Source organism: Hemicordylus capensis, chromosome 5, assembly GCF_027244095.1.
Source record: "Hemicordylus capensis ecotype Gifberg chromosome 5, rHemCap1.1.pri, whole genome shotgun sequence".
Classification (NCBI taxonomy): domain Eukaryota; kingdom Metazoa; phylum Chordata; class Lepidosauria; order Squamata; family Cordylidae; genus Hemicordylus; species Hemicordylus capensis.
In genome coordinates, this window is record NC_069661.1 from 206221625 (window position 1) to 206241078 (window position 19454).

A 19454-nucleotide genomic window follows, 5' to 3' on the forward strand; every position below is an offset into this window, starting at 1 on the left:
GTAAACAAATATAATAAATTAATAACAGAGATGTATATATCAGGTTGTATACAAATTAGAGATGTGCATGGAACTGGTTCTGTGCACTCCTGGGAGGATCACTTTAAGGGGCAGGGAAGGCGCTGCTTAACTGCCAGCCCTGCCTCGATGCTTTCCCTCCACCAGCACTCTTCCAAAAAGATGCTTCTCCCGGCTGTAAGCAGGTACGCTGCAGCCTTGAGTGCCCACTTTTTGGAGGAGTGTTGGCAGGGGGAAAGCATTGGGGCGGGGGATGGCAGGTAGGCAGCGCTTTCCCTGCCCCATAAAGCAACCACTCCTCCGAACCACCCTCCGAAAGCCGGTTGCTGGAACCAGTTCGGCGTTCCTAGAATGGAGCGCCGAATGGTTCCATGTGCATCTCTAATATAAATATGATGAATGAATGAATAAATAAATGGCTGTTTCAGCTTGTCTGTGTAAAAGTTACACGGGAAGCTACAAATTGTGACTGCACTGCAGTTAAAAGCAAAAAAACAAGTATTGTTAAAGTCCAAGGTCAGGTTGTTGCTCAAAATTTTCATCATTGGCTGGAGCACATTTTAGTCTACAGTCTGACCTTGAAAATTCTGGCAAACAAGCTGACCAAATGAACCAAAATGAGAAATGAAGGAAAATGAAAAGAGATAATGCTATTTTCCTATAAAATTCTTGTTATATACATAAGCAGGTGGACAGTTTAAAGAGAAGATCAAAACACTATGTCATAAGTTACTTATTTTAGCTTCTCTATATTGGTTAGCTGTAAACAGTTATTTTATACAATATTCTGTTTGAGCCCATGAGTGCCTTAAACACATAACAAAGGTAAATTTAAGGACTATTAAAATATTCTCTCTCTATATATATGTGGAAGAAAGATTGAAATATTATCAGAAATATTTCAGTTAAAAATAGAATGTGGACTAATTTGTTGAAACAATTGAAATCTACAGCTCTTGTACATGTTTCCCCATAGCCAATAGTTTCTGAAAGAAAATATGAACAATATTATAATGTCAAGACAGTTTATTAGGCTGCCAGGACATGTTCTCAGCAAAGACTCCAGGCCTAATTTCTTCCTAGAATATGCAATCATTTCTTTGAGCGGAAAGTATGCCATTTCGTATATACATCAAGGGAGGAAGCTGCATGAATGTTATAGGCAAAGTATATTACGACGACTATTGCACAGATTTACTCAGTCACTTTTCATAAGCCGTTGAAAAAGATAAAACAAAGCTGAAAACTTTCCCAGAATGCATTTTGAAGCTAAGAATTGGTTGTGGTTCTTGTCCCAAAGAAATGTTCATAAACATCAGGCTCCTGTGCACCACATGAACTTATAATGGGATTGATTAGGTCATATTCCATTACTCTTCAAAGGGGCAGAACATGACCACTGACTGCAGCAGCTGTCCAGCTCACTTCCAAGATGACCTGTGTAGTTGTTCTAGGATGAACCATGACTGCCAAGCAACAAGGCTCCTGGACTTAGGTTACCCCTGAGGATGCCTCATGGTATTTTATGACTATCTTTTAAACATTCTTGGGACTGCCTTTCTACCAGAGCTCCCAAGGCAGTGTATTATCAAACAATCATCATGATGTGAGGACACAAATCTTCAGCTAACATTTAGACCACTGCCAGTTCTTGAACAACTTTGCTGCAGCAGCAGCCTGTAAAAAGAGTTCAGACACCTTCAGTTTGATAGCATGTATTTCAACCAGTTTGGGGACCTGCAAATAGGGAAGGAGTGGACCTTCAGTTAACACTAGCAGTAACAGAGCCACAGAGAGAGAGAGAGCTGTTGCCGTGTGTGTGTGTGTGTGTGTGTGTAAATACAAAGTCAACTTATGTGTATCCAGGCTGTTTTTCAGTACACAAATTCTCTCAAAGCGGCTTACAGCACCTGACATAACAGCCAATGCAATAGATAGCCGACACTAACAAAACAATCCCTTCAAAGTTAATATACACCGACTACTAAAATAATTATAATGGAGCAGAATACATAATAAAACGAATCTCTAACAATTCGCTGCACTGCACATCCTAATTCCTCTCGTCCCACTCTGACCCCACGAATCGGCCTCCCTCTCCTCGCCTCCCCGAGCTCCTCCCACTAGCGGCTCTCGCTGTGCGCGCCTGTTGCCCCGTCTCCTAGCAACCGCCCGCCTGCCGACTCTCGGGCCGAAACTGCAGAGGGGGGACCATGTCGGCAGTCCCCCCACCCCGAGCCCAGACCCCGTCTCTGCCTCCCCCGCCGCTCGCCATTTTCTATGGGCCCCTGGAGCCGGGGAACCCCGTGATAGAAAACTTCGAGAGAGACCTGCACGACTGCCTCAGCTTCTTGCGGCGGAAACGGGAAGCGGCGGGGGGAGCGGGCGCCAGGCAGCAGGAGCTGCACCGGCGAGGGTAACGCGGCTGGGGTGGGGGGTGAGGCTTGCGCGCGCACGCTGCTGCGGAGGGGAGGGCGCACCGCCCGCACCACCCCCCGAGGGGAAGAGCACCCCCCCACCCCAATACTTGTAGGAGCTCCGGTTCTCCTCCATTCCCCGTCCTGCGCCCACCAGCTGGGAAGAGCTGCTACCGCTTCCAGGGTGACAATGCCACCCCGCTCTCCGCCCACCACTCCCGTTATCCTTCAGGGTTCAATATCCCTACGCTGCGATTATTATACTCCTAGTTCATTTCTAAGGAAGAAAGTAGTGGTGGTCTTCTCTCCCCGCTCCTGCGGTACTCCCTGTCCCTGCTTTAAACATACTGTGCGCACCACCAGGCAAAATCCAATAGGTGGAACCTTAATAGAGAAAACACTGTTAACTCAGCAAAAAGGCACCTTTTCAAGTGGTGTGACTCTTACGTTTAGCAGGGGGAGAGCAATTGTCCTTACCCAGCCCCAGCAGTGCATTTTTCCAGTGGCTGTTGCTGGGGTCAACCTTCTGCTTCTTTTTAGGCTTGGACAGGGAATCCTCTTGTTTCTTATTTCTTTTTCTGTGTAAACCACTTTGAGGACCTTTTGTTGAAAAGGGGCATATAAACATCTATAGTCGTAGTAGTTCTACCACGTCATCTCCGTGCAAGGGAAATGCTGTGCAGGTTGAATTTCTGCCTGTTAGAGCACTGTTAAAAGGCATTGCAGCCCTGCCAGAGGGGGGAAAAATATGGAAGTGTTTATAGGTATGTTTCAGCTTGTTTGCTTCATCTGATTTATAAATTCATTGGACTCATGTTTAGGCTTTTGGCAACATCATTCAGAAGGGTAGACTCAGACTGAAGACATATTTCTTTGAATGCAAGATCTGACTACTTTCAGAATTCATATTAAATTGAGCCCATGAAGCTGTTTTCTTGTCCTTGCACGCACAAACTGATGTGTTCACAGATCTCACATCAGATGATATATATTTTCATGTCTGCAGTTGAATGACAGATAGAATGTTGCTTGAGTAAACATGAGAGTTTTTTTTTTTTTTTTTGTACACAGACAACATATCACATCACATGTGATGTGCATCAATAACTGATTGTTGTGATAAAGAGACATATCATGCACGGTGGAAACAATGTTGATTTGATCATATGCAGGCCAGTGCATATGATCAATTTGCCATGTACCCATTCAGTCAGTGATGGGATTTCCGCTCTCTGGTGAGATGTTACTGCAGCTGGCTTAGTCACACAAAGAACATCTCACCTGAGTGAGCTGGTCCTCCTGAAGAGAGCTGGTCTTGTGGTAGCAAGCATGACTTGTCCTCCTATCTAAACAGGGCCCACCCTGGTTGCATTTGAATGGGAGACCACATGTGAGTACTGTAGGATATTTCCCTCAAGAGATGGAGCCGTTCTGGGATGAGCAGAAGGTTTCAAGTTCACTCTTTGACTTCTCCAAGATAGGGCTGAGAGAGATTCCTGCCTGCAACCTCGAGAAGCTGCTGCCCGTCTGTGTAGACAATACTGAGCTAGATAGACCAATGGTCTGACTCGGTATACGACAGCTTCCTATGTTTCTATGAGTGGTTTGCTCATGTGAGCAGTTTATCATGGAAGAAGTGGGCTCCCAGATTATCATATATCACTCCATGACTGAAATGGCAAAATGTGTTCCCCCCCCTAATTGTGGAAGGGGAGACCTGGTATTTTACTAGTAGACTGCTCACATGAGCAGTTATTTGCACTTGTAACTCAGCTGCAGTAATTTTATTTATTTATATATTTGCATTTTATATCCCGCTCTTCCTCCAAGGAGCCCAGAGCTGTGTAATACATACTTAAGTTTCTCCTCACAACAACCCTGTGAAGTAGGTTAGGCTGAGGGAGAAGTGACTGGCCCAGAGTCACCCAGCAAGTATCATGGCTGAATGGGGATTTGAACTTGGTTGTCCCCGGTCCTAGTCCAGCATGCTGTCTTGTGGTGCATCAGCTCTCAGAATGTTTGTTTTCTCATGAAACAGTCAGAATGAGAAAATATCTAGCAGCTTCACTGATTCTCATTGTGACTGCTTTCTGTCACTGCTGGATACATATTTGGGGGTGGGGTCATAGCTTTGGTAGAGTATGCTTTGTATACAGAAAGCCCCAGCTTCAATCCCTGGCATCTTCAGACAGATCCCTGTCTGAGACCCTGGAGAGCTGCTACTGGCCATTGTAAACAAAACTGAGCTCAGTGAACCAATGTTCTGACTTGGTATAATGCACGCGGCTTCATGTATTCACACATCTTTTTGGCCTGTCAGCTTTGCTTCCAGATGACAGAATAAGCTCTCGAAGACTGTAGAGCATACTACACTATTCTCTCTAAGGCACTGAGAGCTCAACTCATCTTTGGGCAATAGTTACAATAATGAAGGCACTAACTTGTGTGCTAGGTGCACCATTTGCACATATCTGCTTCAGCCTAGTGACACTTATTTAAAGCTTCAGGATCCACAACTGGATCCATTTTTCAACTGTGCATCACTCTCCTCTCCTCTAGCATTGTATTAGGGACTAGGTGCAGCCATTTTCTAGGGATTAGGTGAAGCAGTTATTTTCTGACAGCTATTGGAAAATAAATGTGAAAGGGATGCTTTGCTCCAGCAGAGTTCTTGGGATTTTCAGTTGTACTAGCAAGTGGAAAAATGTCCACCTACTATATGAACAACTGGGAGCAGCAAAGAGCATGGACAGCCCTCCCCCATGCCCCATTCTGGTAAATCATGATCAGACCTCAACAAATTTGCCTTAGATCTAGGAGCTAGCCCAAAAGTTTAGGAGCCCTTTTGATCGTGTCTGTCTGACTCAGGCAGGCGATGGACTGACACAATTAGGAGGAGGCATGAGCAAACAAAGCAGAGATGGGTTGCACCTGTCTTCATCATGATGCCACCATGCGTAAATTCCCAGGTGCCATGGCAAGCTGGTGACTGGCAATTGGTATGCCTTGTGATAAATGTGAATAGAGTAATAGGGCCTGGTTGTTCGGAGGTTCTGTCTTCTTTTGAGCACTTGTATGCGCATAATCTGGTTCAGAAACCTACTGTGCTGCTGCGTTTTACTCGGTTTATTTATTACATTTGTACAATTCTGATGTTTCTTAGATAACTTGTCATTTTGTCACCTTCTATCTTGTCCTCAGCATCTTAATAGCTGTATGATTTCAACATTCTATTCTGACTTAATGATTATGTTTTCTACTTTTCTAGTCTGGTTTCATCTATGTGTGTTACTGTTTTATGTTGGCATGTATCAGTTTTGATTTCAGCATTCAGCAGTTCCTTTGTTTATAGCTGCCTGATCTGGTTTATTGCTTCTGACAGTTTTCTCTTCTGATTTTGTTACTCATTGTTCCAGTCCAATGAGATTTCCACTTTGTAATCCATTGAATTTATTTAAATATCACAGAGGATTTGGAGAACAAACAACTTCCAGTATTTCATGGTCCTCAGAAGTAGTAAAACCAATATATCTAATACATACTGTAAATGTAAGGGTACCATATTTTACGGACTATAAGACACAACGGACTATAAGACGCACCTTAATTTTTATCCAGTTTTTCAGAGTTTTAACATATTAAACTGTTATCAATAGTTTACAAAGCCAGACTAAAAAAAATAACATTTGCCATTATTTATAAAACCAAACAGACCTTTAAAATCCCAGAAAACTTTCATCTGAACTTCCCTTCTCCTCCTCTTCTCCCACTTCTTCTTCTTCGTCGTCATCGTCGTCCTCCTCCTCTTCATATAGAAAATGATCTTCACTGCCATCGAGACTATTACTTATACCGCACTTCTTGAAAGATTTAACAATAATGGCATCACTCACTCTTGACCACGACTGTTTAATCCACTCACATACTTGTTTGATTGAAGGCCGTTTTAAAGCGCCCTTTGGAGTACGGTAAATTGATGTTGACTTTCATCCATCATCCATTTATTCCATTCTTCTCTCATATACACTTTAAAGGGTTTATTTTTTGAAACATCAAGAGGTTGCAGTTGTGATGTAAGTCCTCCAGGAATAACAGCCAGCTCTGTATTTCCTTCCCTTAATTTCTCTTTCACGGAATCTTTCAAATGGCTACTAAACTGATCTAGTACAAGCAGTGAACTCTTCTTCAATAAAGCGCCTTTTCTTCTTTCCCACACTTTGGTAATCCATAATTTCATACCAGCCTCATCCATCCAACCCTTTTGATGTATGTGAACAACTACGCCCAGCGGTATCTCATATGGTTTCGGCATTGTTTTGCGCTTGAAAATTGTCATTGGAATAAGTTTAGTGCCCTCTGCACAACATGAAAGGACAACAGTGTAGTGCATTTTTTCATGCCCAATCATTTTAATCGTTACAGTTTTATCACCTTTCATGGCAACAGTTCTGTTACTCGGTACATCAAATGTCAAAGGAGTTTCATCCATATTTGCGATTTGTCCTAGTTCCACACTGGTTTTCTTTCGATGAAGAATGATAAAGTGATGGAAAGACAACATTTTCTTCATACTCTTGTGGCATTTTCTGCGATATTTTGGTTTTGCTTCGCATGCTAAGCCCATGGCGCTTCATAAACCTATAACACCAACCTACTCCACCTTGAAAATCTGTTAGGTTACACTTTTGCGCAAGCTTACGTGCCTGTATTTGAATCATCTTCGTTGTAATTCCAGTGCCATTTTCACAGTGTCCTTGAATCCATTTCAGAACGTCATCTTCTAGTTTAGGCCATTTTGCAGTTAGTCCTCTATTTGCACATTTTGTCTTCTTCATTTTTTCTAGTTCATCATTAGCAGCCCGCCAATCGCGAATGGTTTTTTCTGTCGGTGGAGGGCCGAAGTGTCGCTCTGCTGCCCTGTTCTCATGTTCTTCAGCATATTTAATCACATTGAGTTTAAATCCCGCATTGTATGAATGCCTTTTTGTATTCTCCATAATCGGTAACACGAGGGTAACGCAATCACTGTACCAAAAAGTCTAGCAGTCTACAGCAACAGGCGAGATGTAATGCATATCACGCAGGATCATGTGACGGCTTGGTGAACCCCGCACGCCAAATTCAGTTACAAGTATAAGACGCACCTGAATTTTGGCAGATATTTTTCGAGGAAAAAAGTGCGTCTTATAGTCCGTAAAATACAGTAATACTTTACTGCAGTCCCTTTTTGGTGGGTGTCCGGTGCCTCAGTTTCAACTGCCAAATATGAAGGAAATCCAGGTGCTAAATTAGACTGTAGATATACTGAAGAGTTAGTCAGTTCTTATATACTTGTGAATAATTATTGAAAAATAGGATAGTGAACAGACATTGTCTTATTAATCAATAATTCATATCACATGCTAATAACAGTGCATAGTCAATTTAGATTACTAAAACATTACAGTCCCTCTTCTTTCTCAATCTCTCCTCCAACTTCTTTGGAATATTTGCCTTCTTCCCTTGGAAAGTGGGTTATTTTCAAATCCTGGCTTAAATAATGGTTCTACTGAAATGGGTCACAGGTATCCAATATATTATTTATTATTTGATTTGATTTGATTTGATTTGATTTATATACCGCCCTTCCGAATGGCTCAGGGCGGTTTACAATTAAAAGAAGCCTCTAAAACAATAAAAAGCTAAAACAAATTAAAAACAATATAGCAACAATTAACAATTTAAAAACATTTTAAAACAGCAATTAAACAGTTTACAGTAATTAAAAGCCCCAAAATTGGGTTAGAATTTAAAAACCCTGGAAAGCCAGTCCAAAATACATTTTAAGGGCTCTCCTGAAGGCTAATAGAGAATTCAAATTATGGATTTCCGCAGGGAGCGCATTCCACAGCCCCGGAGCAGCTATAGAGAAGGCCCGCCTCTGAGTCGCCACCAGATGAGCTGGTGGTAACTGGAGACGAACCTCCTCAGATAAATTATTTTGATAATTATGTTAACTCTGTTTTATATTTCTTATAATAAAAGTTGTAAGCATTTATGATCTAAAGTCCTGCAATTTGATTATCATTAGTGTGAGGATGTCCATCCCAAAAGACCTCTGGGTCACAAGATGTCTGGGTTCTCCTCCTCCAGCTGGCTCCTCTTCTGGGAGCACAACCATCCATTTTCAGTGTCTCATCTTAGGTCTCAGTCTTTGGCTTTTGAAATACCCACCCTGCACGCTCATGTTCTCACAAAGGCTAACCCTGCTCCAGTTATCATGAGAGCTTCTACAGGATTTTCTGCATTGTGGCCTTGATGTATTGCCCTGCCAACTCACCTGGCCGGGTATGCACTGTCACATCTTCTGACTTTGTCAGCAGTGCATCAGGTATAGGTTGAGTGGGCCAACTGGCTCTCCTGTCTCTGATTGGGCTGTTGGTATTTAGGCGGGTCCTACCTGTTTGGGGTGGTGATACAACCAGGCTGGGACCTCTGACAATCTATTTTATTCATAGTTTGAGGAATTTCAGAAAATCCTGAAAAGAATGTCAAACATAATATGCTTTCACACACACACACACCCACTCACACATTTTAACTCACTATGGCAGGATTGTTGTCATATTTCAGTCTGTAACTTTTTGTGATTATTTTTGTTTAGAGCAACGAATTTATTTAATATTTGGAACAATTACAAAACTCGATTTCCAGATTGGTATTACAATGAAAAACTTGTGAAAATTGGTGATCAACTTACAGAAATGAAAGTAAGTGATACACAAATTTAGATCTTTCTCTCTCTCCCTCCCTCCCTCCCTCCCTCCCTCCCTCTCTGCCTCTTCCCACCTCTGTGTGTGTATGCATAAGGTATGCATGAGGTGAAGCAACTCTAAATTAACACAATACGTCTGTTAGACTTTAAGGTGCCACAAGATATTGTTGTTGTTGCAACAGACTGACATCCTCTGGGGTTTTTAAATTTTTAATATAACTGAAAACAATCTTAATACAAATAAAAACAATGCTAAGCAGACAGTTGATGATGGATTATTTCCCAACTTTTTTACATAGCATTGCTCTGTAATTGGAAGATGATTATCTTTCCACTTGTGCAAGGAGAGTTGTGCTTATGCAAGGGATCTTTCAACAACTGGAAAAGGTCTTTGTGTAAGTGCAACTCTGACAATGGAACAGAACTTCACAGAACATTAGGATGCAACCCAATGGTCATATGTAATCATCTAATTTTTATTTTTAAGCTCTTGCTGTATTTTTGTTGTAGTTGTTTTCTGTAATTATGCTAGTGTTACGGTATTATATCCTCTTAGCATGGACAACATACGATATCCTATACAGAACATTATATGTTCTTACTGCAGCAAACACTCCACTATTATAATCTGACAAGATCTGATCAAACAGTACAAGTATGGCATGTGTGTCTTGAAAAGGTTATGGAATGAAGACAAATATGCTGAAACTTAATCCAGATCAGATGGAAGCCTGCTGATCTGAGTAGTAGATGGGGTTGTCCACCTCAAGATGGGGTTGCCCACCTCAAGAGGAGAAGTCTGAGAGTTTGCAGCCTGAGAGTACTAGCATTCAGTGGCACCGAGGCATCCAGAATTTATGGACCTGACATTAACTTTGGATACCCAGGTGCTGTTGGTTGCTAGTAGTGCCTTTTACCAGGTTTGGCTGGTCTGCCAGCTGCGGCCCTATTTCGAGAAGGCAGACCTGACTTTAGTCACACGTGTATTGACAAATCCAGCTGAGCAAGGCTTGATGTTTTATTTATGGTAATTTTAATCTGTTCTATATGATTTCTAGGTTTTTGTTGTTTGGTTGGATTTTAAATTGCCCTGAGATTTTATATAAGGCGGTATATAAATGCAACTGACTGACTAAACAAATAAACAAATGTGCTGTATGTGGAGCTGTCCCTGAAGACATTTGGGACACTTCAGCTGGTGTAGAATGTGGTCAGGCATTGGTGGTAGGAGTATGTTGTACAACAGTACAACATGTGTCTTGTGTCAGCCACACTGGTTGCCCGTTTGTTTCTTTTGAGCTCTACTCAAAATGCTGGTTTTGATATCTAAAGCCCTTACATAATTAGGGTTGGGTTACTTCAAGGACCACCTCTGCCCGTATATCTTTCCCTGGGTTTACGATAAGCCTTGTAATTCCTGCTCTTTGACCTTTCATTGACATGGATTCTGTTGATGAGAACCAGGGACAGTGCTTTCTTTCTGATGGCACTGTAGCACTTTCTGATGGCACTGTAGCTTTACAGTTCTCCCTTGGAAGGGCTGTCAGATCTGTATACTTGCTGCTTTTGAACAGGTGGCTAGAGCCTTTTATGACACAAGGGTTTTAGCTGAAGGCTTTTAATTGGATTTTTAGTGGCTGCTATTTTTACTGTCTGATGTTTGCGTTCGAATTGCTTGTTGTTAGCTGCCTTGCAAAATTTTAGCCTGAGAGGTTAAAAATGCTTAACTTGGCCTGCATTATGCTATGCTATGTCGGTGATTTGTGCATTAGAAGGCAGTGGGGTGAAGGAAACAATAAACTACGTAGTGAGAGATATCCAGAGGTGTCTGTTGCTAGCAGTAATGTTCTTGTGTGAAGAGGATAGTGTGCAAGATTGTTACAAGGAGAAAGTAACCTCTGTTCCAGAATACTTACACTATCAGAAGACATTGTATAACACATTGCATTATCTCTTTTACAACTTCTACCTCTAGTGGTTCTTCTGCTAGTGCAGGACTGCACAACTTTGGTTCACCTACAGATATTGGACCACAGTTCCCATTATTCCTGACTATTCGTCACTGTGGTTGGGGATGATGAGAGTTGCAGTCCAAAAAGAGCTGGAGGGACAACGTTGTGCAGCCCTGTATGAGGGTTGTGCAACATTGCAGAGCACTTCCAGTGCTCAAACTCTCATCACTGTGGCTGCTACCCAACATATTCTGTGTTGCGACTGTTGTTCTAGATCAGACTCTTTCCCCCCACTAAATGTATTATAGTGTGCAGTTTGCAGTTTTACATAATTTTTTTTAAGCAAATGTATGTGCAACCAATGTTTTTGTTTATTCCCAGGAATATAAACTGGCACTTGTACAGTGCTATGGACGTTATCTTCAGCAAATCAGTACTGTCAACATAGACCAACTTGAATTAGATGTGTGTCAATTTCAGTCTCATTTTTTCCCTAATGGATTTAGAGATAAAACAGCTTCATGTACAGTAAGTATAAGCAAAAATTTTTTAAAACAAATAATGTTACTTAATATTTTATAGTCTTGCATTTACAAGTCTTATTTATATTTATTATTCTGTTATGATTATATTATAGTTTATTATGTTTAATAAGCATGCTTCCCATTGTTCAAATGCAGAAATTATTGGTATTTCTTGCTTCTCTTTGGCAACATGATGTTAATGACATGTCTGAACAGGGCTTTTTTCAGTGCATTAACACATGGCTTTAATGCTGATTCAACACAGCAGGTTTTTAGTAAAATAAATAAATTCAGATTTTGGCTTCATACATAATTTGAACTAGAATTTTTGTCATAAAGATTTTAATTGCTAGAAGCTAAATATTCTTCATAACATCTTATAAACATTATCATTCCATAAAGTGATTGATTATCTTCAGTTGATAATCAGCAGCTGAGATCTGATGAGATTAGCTTCCTCATACTTATATATGATGGAAAAAGATGTAAGCATTTGTATTAGCTTTAATTTTCCAAGCAAAATTTAGTTCATGGTAATTCACTAACGTAAGGTGTGAGGCGACCTCTCATCTGCAGAGGGTCTTGATGATATGGAGTATCTAGGTCAGGCCTCCATAATATAAGGCCCAGGGGCCAGATCTGGCCCACAGGGATTTTTTGCTGGTCCCAGGGATGGCCCAAGTTATTGTGGTGCCTGAGGCAAGGTGAAAAATGCTGCCTTGTCGCATGGCCCTGGTGGGGAATAGTCCCATTAAAAAATTAAGCTTTGCAAACTTTAAAAGTGCATGGCAGGGGGCAGGGAGGAGGAAAGATTGTTGTGGGTAACTAATAATTGTTTTCATTAATATTTTTAATATTGATACATAAACTTTATACACACACACACACACACACACACACACACTAAACGTACCCATCGTGGCGGCTCTTGTGAGAGTTCGCGATCAAGCTGCTGATTAGTGATGGGGATGGTGGGTGGTGGGTGTGGAGAGAAGTGGTGGCCCGGCAAACGGCTGACCGCCAGCAGGGAGAAGCGGCGGCCTTGTGAACGGCCAGCTGCGGGGGGTGGGGGGAAAGAAGTAGTGGCCTGGCAAATGGCCAGTAGGAAGAAGTGGCAGCCCGGTGAACGGCCGCCCACCAGAGGGGGTGGAGGAAGCAATGGCCTGGCGAATCACCAGCTGCCAGAAGCGGGGGAGGGGGGAGTGGCGGCCCGGTGAACAGCCAGCTGCCAGTGGGGAGAACTGGCGGCCTGGTGAACAGTTGGCTGCGTGGGGGGGAGCAGAGAGAAGTGATGGCCCAGAGAGTCACCGGTCACTGAGAATGGGGGGAGAGAAATGGCAGCCTGGCAAATGGACGCTTGTGGGGGAGAATTGGGGGGTGGGTGTTGAGAAGCGGCACTGCTTCTCCCCTCCTCCCGCCAGGGGAAGACAAAATGGGTCTGGGGGGGGACACAAACTGGGGCTGAAGGGGGGAGCATGAAAAGAAGATGGAGGGGAGGCAGGGAGAACTAGGGGCGCAGGTGACTCTGCACCAGGTCAGTTAGTACATAATATAATTAATACTCTGAAAATTTATCTTGACCCCTGCCAAGATTGGAGGGTTCCATCTTGGGAGGGTTCCATCCAGTCATGGTTGGTTCCATCAGAGTATTTGAGTTTTGCACCCCTGATCTGGAACCACTTCAATCCAGTTTCCACCCTGAGTTTAGGACAGAAACTGCCTTGTTCATCCTGGTGGATTACCTATCCTGGGTACTACAGTGGGAGTGTGCCCCTTTCGTTCTGCTGCACCTCTCAGTGATCTTCAACATCACTGACCATTGTATCCTTCTGGACTGCCTCTTAGAGATGAGGACTGGTGCTTGGTCCTTCTTTGAGGGGGGATCCAGAGCTGTTGCTGGACATCTACCGTTCAGCCCCTTGGCTAGTGGAGTTTTGTAGGATTCAGTATTGTCCCCTATGCATTTTAACATCTATAGTAAACAATTGGGGGGAGATTGTCTGGAGATTTGGGTTGCAGTGCCATCAAAATGCAGGTAACACCATATTTTGCCGGTGGTGAATGCTCTGAATTGAGGCTTGGAGGCTCGATATTGGTTATTCATTTAATCCAGACAAGCTGCAGGTGCTGTTTGTTCAGTAGGAAAGCCAAACAGGGAAAGGAGATTCAACCTGTTCTAGATGGAGTTGCAGTCTCTCTGAAGGAACTAGTAGATAGTTTGGGCTTTCTCCTGGATCTGGCCTTACTCCTGAATGTCCAGATGATGGCATGACCAGGAACGTCTTTGCACAGCTTTGGCTAATATTTCAAATGCCTCCTTCCCTTGAGAACTGGCTGTTGTTTCCAGGGGCGTAGCAAGGTTGGACGGGGCCCAGAGACAAGATTTTAAAATGGGCCCCTCACTGATATATACACACAAACACACTTCACAATGTATCGTGCACTCACACTCACATCCCCATTATGAATATGGTGAATATCTAGTTCACATTGAATCTAGTTTTTTTACTCCCTGCTCCTGCCGATCTTCAAGAGACTCACATAATTCATAGGGGGTGCAACACGGGCGGGTGGGGAGTCATGTGATGTGCCTCTGGGGGGCCCCTCGAGGCAGTGGGGCCCCAAGACGACTGCCTCCCCTTGCCTAATGGTAGTTACGCCCCTGATTGTTGCTCATGTAATCTTGCATCTAGATTACTGCAGCACACTCTGTGTAGGGCTGAAAAGGGAAGCTTCAGGTACTGCAAAATGCCGTGGCTGGAGTTCTTTTAGGAATTGCTTGCTGGGAACATACAACTACTCCCATTCTGAAAGAGCTGCTCTGGTTGCCTGTTTGTTCTTGATCCAATACAGGGATCCGATACATGTTATTGATGTAACTTGATCCAATACAAGTTATTACCTTTTAAAATCCTAAATAACTTGGGCCCACAATATCTGAAGGACCGTCAGCTCCCAAGATAATCTGCTGCTGGTTGGGCTGCCTCTGAGATGCCTCTAAATATCGGTTGCAGGGGAGTAGCAGTAGGAGAGAGGGCATGCCCTCAGCTCTTGCCTGTGGGCTTCCCAGAGGCATCTGGTGGGATGCTGTGTGAAACAGGATGCTGGACTAGATGGTCATTGGGCCTGATCCAGCAGGGCTTTTCTTATGTTCTTATGATTATTAACACATTTCCATGACACTACTAAAGGTGAAGGTAAGAGTGGCATATAAGGGTAGGCTAAGGTAAGGTGAAGTTAAAAGTGGCATATGAAGGTAAGAGTGGCAATCATAACAGTATAATAGATGTGAGTTGTTTGTCCAGAGTTTAATCCAAAGCTTATTGACATGAATACTATTTTGCAGGAAGTAAATTCTAGAAATAGTTTATCTTGTATAAGAGAAGCATATTTATATACAAAATGATCAAAAATAAAATGGTTTCTTAAGACCACTCTATATGTGACAATTTGCAGCAATTTCTTCGGTTCTTGGCAAAATAGATATTTGTGTGTTCTTTATATACAAAACAGTATCCATACTTTGTGTAAATTATTATCTTATTGATATTAATTTAATCCAGACAAGCTGGAGGTGCTGTTTGTTCAGTAGGAAAGCCAAACAGTTCCCCTGCTAACTGGGCAAAAAGGCACCTTTTAATGTGGTGATTATTTAGCAGGGGGAGAGTAACTGGCCCTATCCACCCCCAGCACAGTACTTCCAGTGATTGTTGCTGGTGTGTATCTTATGTTTCTTTTTAGATTGTGAGCCCTTTGGGGACAGGGTTCCATCTTATTTGTTTGTTATTTCTCTGTGTAAACCGCCTTGAGCCATTTTTGGAAGGGCAGTATAGAAATCAAATTAATAATAATAATAATAATAATAATAATAATAATAATGATGATGATGACTGTGTAAATAATAATAATAATAAAAGCAACTTTACTGGGAACAGGCTATATTTTGCAACGATATCTGTAATAACCAACAGTATTGATGATAAAATTCAGCCATCTTAGGTGCTTGGGAAGGACTCGATGTCTGGATAAAACAAACCAGTCAATAACACCTGTCTGACTGTGTAAACAAGAAATCATCATCATCTCTGCGCAAAGCAGCCTTTAGAGTTTTCTGAAACTAGCTTGTTAATCTGGACTGATCTATCTATCTATCTATCTATCTATCTATCTATCTATCTATCTTATTATTTATGTTATTCCAGTTTAGCAGTGTATTTAAAATTGGAATCTCACAAGTCATCGTAGGAAAAACATTTGCAGTGGTGCTAAATACTGCATGAAGATACACATGTAATTCCCTTTAAGATACAATGAAGATACGTACTGTACCTTCATCTATAACAGTGATTCTCAACGTGTGGGTCCCCAGATGTAACTGGACTTCAACTCCCATAATTCCCAACCAAAGGCCACTGAGGCTGGGAATCATGGGAGCTGAAGTCCAATAACATCTGGGGACCCACACGTTGAGAAACCCTGATCTATAATATGCAGTGGTGATGAGGAATGCATTAGATCAGTGGTTCTGAATCTGGGGGCCTCCAGATGTTGCTGAACTACAACTCCCATCATCCTTATCCACAATAAATTGTAGCGGGGACTGATGGGAGTTGTAGTTCATCAACATCTGGAGGCCCCCCAGGTTGGGAACCACTGCATTAGATGATGTGCATTTGTGTGTGCATCCTGCTCCCCTGAGTTTGTATGTTAATGACATTCATTGTCAACCTGTGTGTGTGTGCGCATCACTATGCAGAAAATACAGATATTTAGAATAGGTCTCCTTGTACACAGCTATGAGAATCCAATACAGCCTTGTTTTTAGAAAACAGACATTCTATGTGCTCAGACTTCAAGCTGTGTGAGCTAAGCAAACAGATTGGATTGGAACAATATTTACATTTTAAAAACTATATTGATAAGGTTAATATGCCTATATGTTGCAGAAACTTTGTAACCACCTTTTAAAAGCAGGTTATTTATTCTTGTTGCCTGGTCCTGTAGGAATTTTCCAGTTTCATTTAATAAATATGAAAAAGATTTTGCCAGTGGTTCAGTCCAGTGGTCAGCCTCTAAGCTTTCTGAGGATATTATCTGTTCTTACTGCCTTAAGAGCAGATATTAAGGATTTCACTTTGAAGCTTGGAAACTGGAGGCCAGCTGTTTGCTGCAAAACAAAAAGAGAAATTTGAACCCAAGCTTATCTTTTTCTGCCATAAAAAGTAGGTCTAAAGTGCTTCAACATGTTGTCCTTTGATTTCAGGTATGAGATATCTTGTATCCTTGTGGTAACCAAATACCAAAGCTCAGCAAATTGCAACATTGTTTGTGTCTGTAGCAAATTTAAGGCCAATACAGATAGCTTCTATGTTTTTGTTTGGTGAAAATAATATAGTGTCTCATGTTTTCAATATTGAAAAATTTATTTTCTAACCTTTATACATCACTCTCTTGTGTTTCAAAGTTTTTATTTATTTACCTCTACTACTATTTAAATAATTTACTATTATTTTAAAAATGCTTCCAAAGTTTTGACCATTTTTTGAAGTATTCTGGTATATTTGGGGCAGGTTACAATGTGAAGAATAACATCCATGTAAGAAATTATCATCCACTAAATTGGGTCCTGAACTGTGAACTCACCCTCCCTATTCAGCAAAATTCTTCAGTTCTCCTCTGGACCATAACCATGCCCAAGACTATATAAGGTTCCATGCCTTTCAGAGGCGATAGCTGTTCCCAAACTCACCTGCACCTTCCCACTCTACTAGATGTCCCTTTGGAGGAATCTGTAATGTTGCATTTTCATGGATGAAAATAGGGACATGCCTTTGAATGTGTAGGGGGCATGCCCAAGCAATCTACAAGGCATAGTGTACACTTCTGATTACAAACATGTCACAAATGAAAAGCAGCTAATAAAGTGCATGCAGAAAAGCAGATTACCAAAGCAGATGAGCCAAACCTATACACTCCAACATTTTGCAGATGGAAAGAGGAATACCCTTATTTATTTATATCCATGTGAACTGCTTTGGGAACTTTTTGTTGAAAATCAGTATATAAATATTTGTCGCCATCACCATCAATTATCATATCAAAAAGTGTGGCCCAAGCCCCCACTTACAATTACCATGTTATTTTTTTTTTACATAAGAATTTTTAATTTAGTATTTTATTTACATTTCTTTTAAAAATACAATTTGATTTTTCCCCAAAATCTGATTTTTAATTCTCTTTTTAAAAACAACCTTTTAAGAATCCATCCTGATGGGTATTGCGGTGGATGGCGGGGTGGCACCTATGGTGTTGTTGTGCCTAGTGCTTGCTGCTCACTGTGCCCCTCCCTGTACTCATGCTTGAGGTGACTGCTTTACCTTGCCTCATGGAAGGGCTGCTCCTTAGTTTGTACCTTGGTAGCTGAAGAATCAGGGAGGTGAGCCTAAAGTACATATTGGTATGAAACATTCCCTCATTTTAATTTATTTTCATTTTAGTTCCATGTTTTGCAAGCAAGGAATAATTGCCTTTACAAAATGGTATGCGATGCTGATGTAGATCTCCTGAATCAGGAATCTTTGAACACATGTTTCAGAATCTTGTCCACGTTGCAACTGATCATGCAGATGATTCTGCCACATGAGAATTTGTGTTGGCTTGTCTATAATGGTATGTCACCTATTTCCCCCCCCCCAATGTCTTTTTAAATATAGTTTCATGTCATGAGAAAAATAGTTTTTAGGGATTGCTTAAGAATAAAAATGGACTTTAATATTGAGGAGTTTCTTAATCTAAAATTTAAGAATAATTTCAGCTTTGGCATTTGTCTTTTTATTTGTTTTTAATTTTTGTTGTAAAATGAACATTCTTCTATGCACAACTGAACTGTGGTAATTTTAGCATAGACAAGGAAGTACTGAAAAAGTATATAGAAATTAAAAAAAACATCAGGTATGGTATAGAACTAGTTTTAATATAAAGGCAATTCTTACAATTTAGGAAATAAAGTCATAGAACTATTTAACTGAATCATAAAAGGTTGCTGTGGTTTTATGAGACTGTTCAGATAGGTTTTATAAAGAGGTTAGAAACCATTTAACATGAAGGGTTTCATTCTACAAAGGTGTTGCCATCATAATTAATCTGTCTACTATATTCATCTTGAAGATTAAGGAAGGATTCTAGGTAGTATAACTTCTACAGGAAAAAAAAAGTTAATATTGAAAAAGTTGGAGGTTAAGCCAGCGTCAGTATAAATAAAACCTCAATGAAACTTTGGACTGGGAGTAGGCATTGTTTCCAGCCTATTATTAACCTTCAGCAGAAAAAGAAAGGAGAAAAAAAATCCCCTCTTTGCTAAAAGTTTAACACATTGCTAAGAGTGTTGCTCTTTCCATTGACATATGTCTTTAAAAATAATCTATTTATCCTTACAGGTACAATTCACATGTATACGATATGCAGACATTTGATGACTGTGGGTCAGTCTGCTAAGGTAGGGCAAAATAAATTAGAAGCATTTACCCCTCTCTTCAAACTGAATGTCAAAATAAATTTGAATGATTTTGTCATGAGAGCTGAGTTGTAACAGCTGCTGTAATTCTTTGTGTATATCCTTTGTTCGGGAAGAGAGAGTTGGCATTTATGCTGGCCAGTATGGACACAAACATTAGTTCAGAAGTTGTTCAGCCAACAGGTACACCTTCAGCATCCAACCACCGGAACATGCCATTAACTATGGCAAGCTGTCGGTGACTGAGGTCCCCATATAGCATCTGTCCATAGAAGT

At 41.3% G+C, this 19454-nt stretch overlaps 1 protein-coding gene across 5 annotated transcripts in view; it reads left to right on the forward strand.

The window, feature by feature from the left end:
* Positions 1 to 2202: 2202 nt before the first annotated feature.
* CFAP54 (cilia and flagella associated protein 54) overlaps positions 2203 to 19454 on the forward strand; it is a 264824-nt gene continuing 247572 nt past the window's right edge. For 3 of the 5 annotated variants that reach the window (XM_053252437.1, XM_053252439.1, XM_053252438.1), the window contains exons 1-5: positions 2203 to 2434; positions 9079 to 9184; positions 11523 to 11669; positions 18163 to 18334; positions 19102 to 19160. In XM_053252437.1, coding sequence (XP_053108412.1) covers positions 2232 to 2434; positions 9079 to 9184; positions 11523 to 11669; positions 18163 to 18334; positions 19102 to 19160 — 687 coding nt within the window. In that variant the 5' untranslated portion in view covers positions 2203 to 2231. Of the gene's footprint in view, positions 2435 to 3180; positions 3200 to 9078; positions 9185 to 11522; positions 11670 to 18162; positions 18335 to 19101; positions 19161 to 19454 lie in introns of those variants that run through there. The other 2 variants (XM_053252440.1, XM_053252441.1) reach the window with 2 other exon arrangements.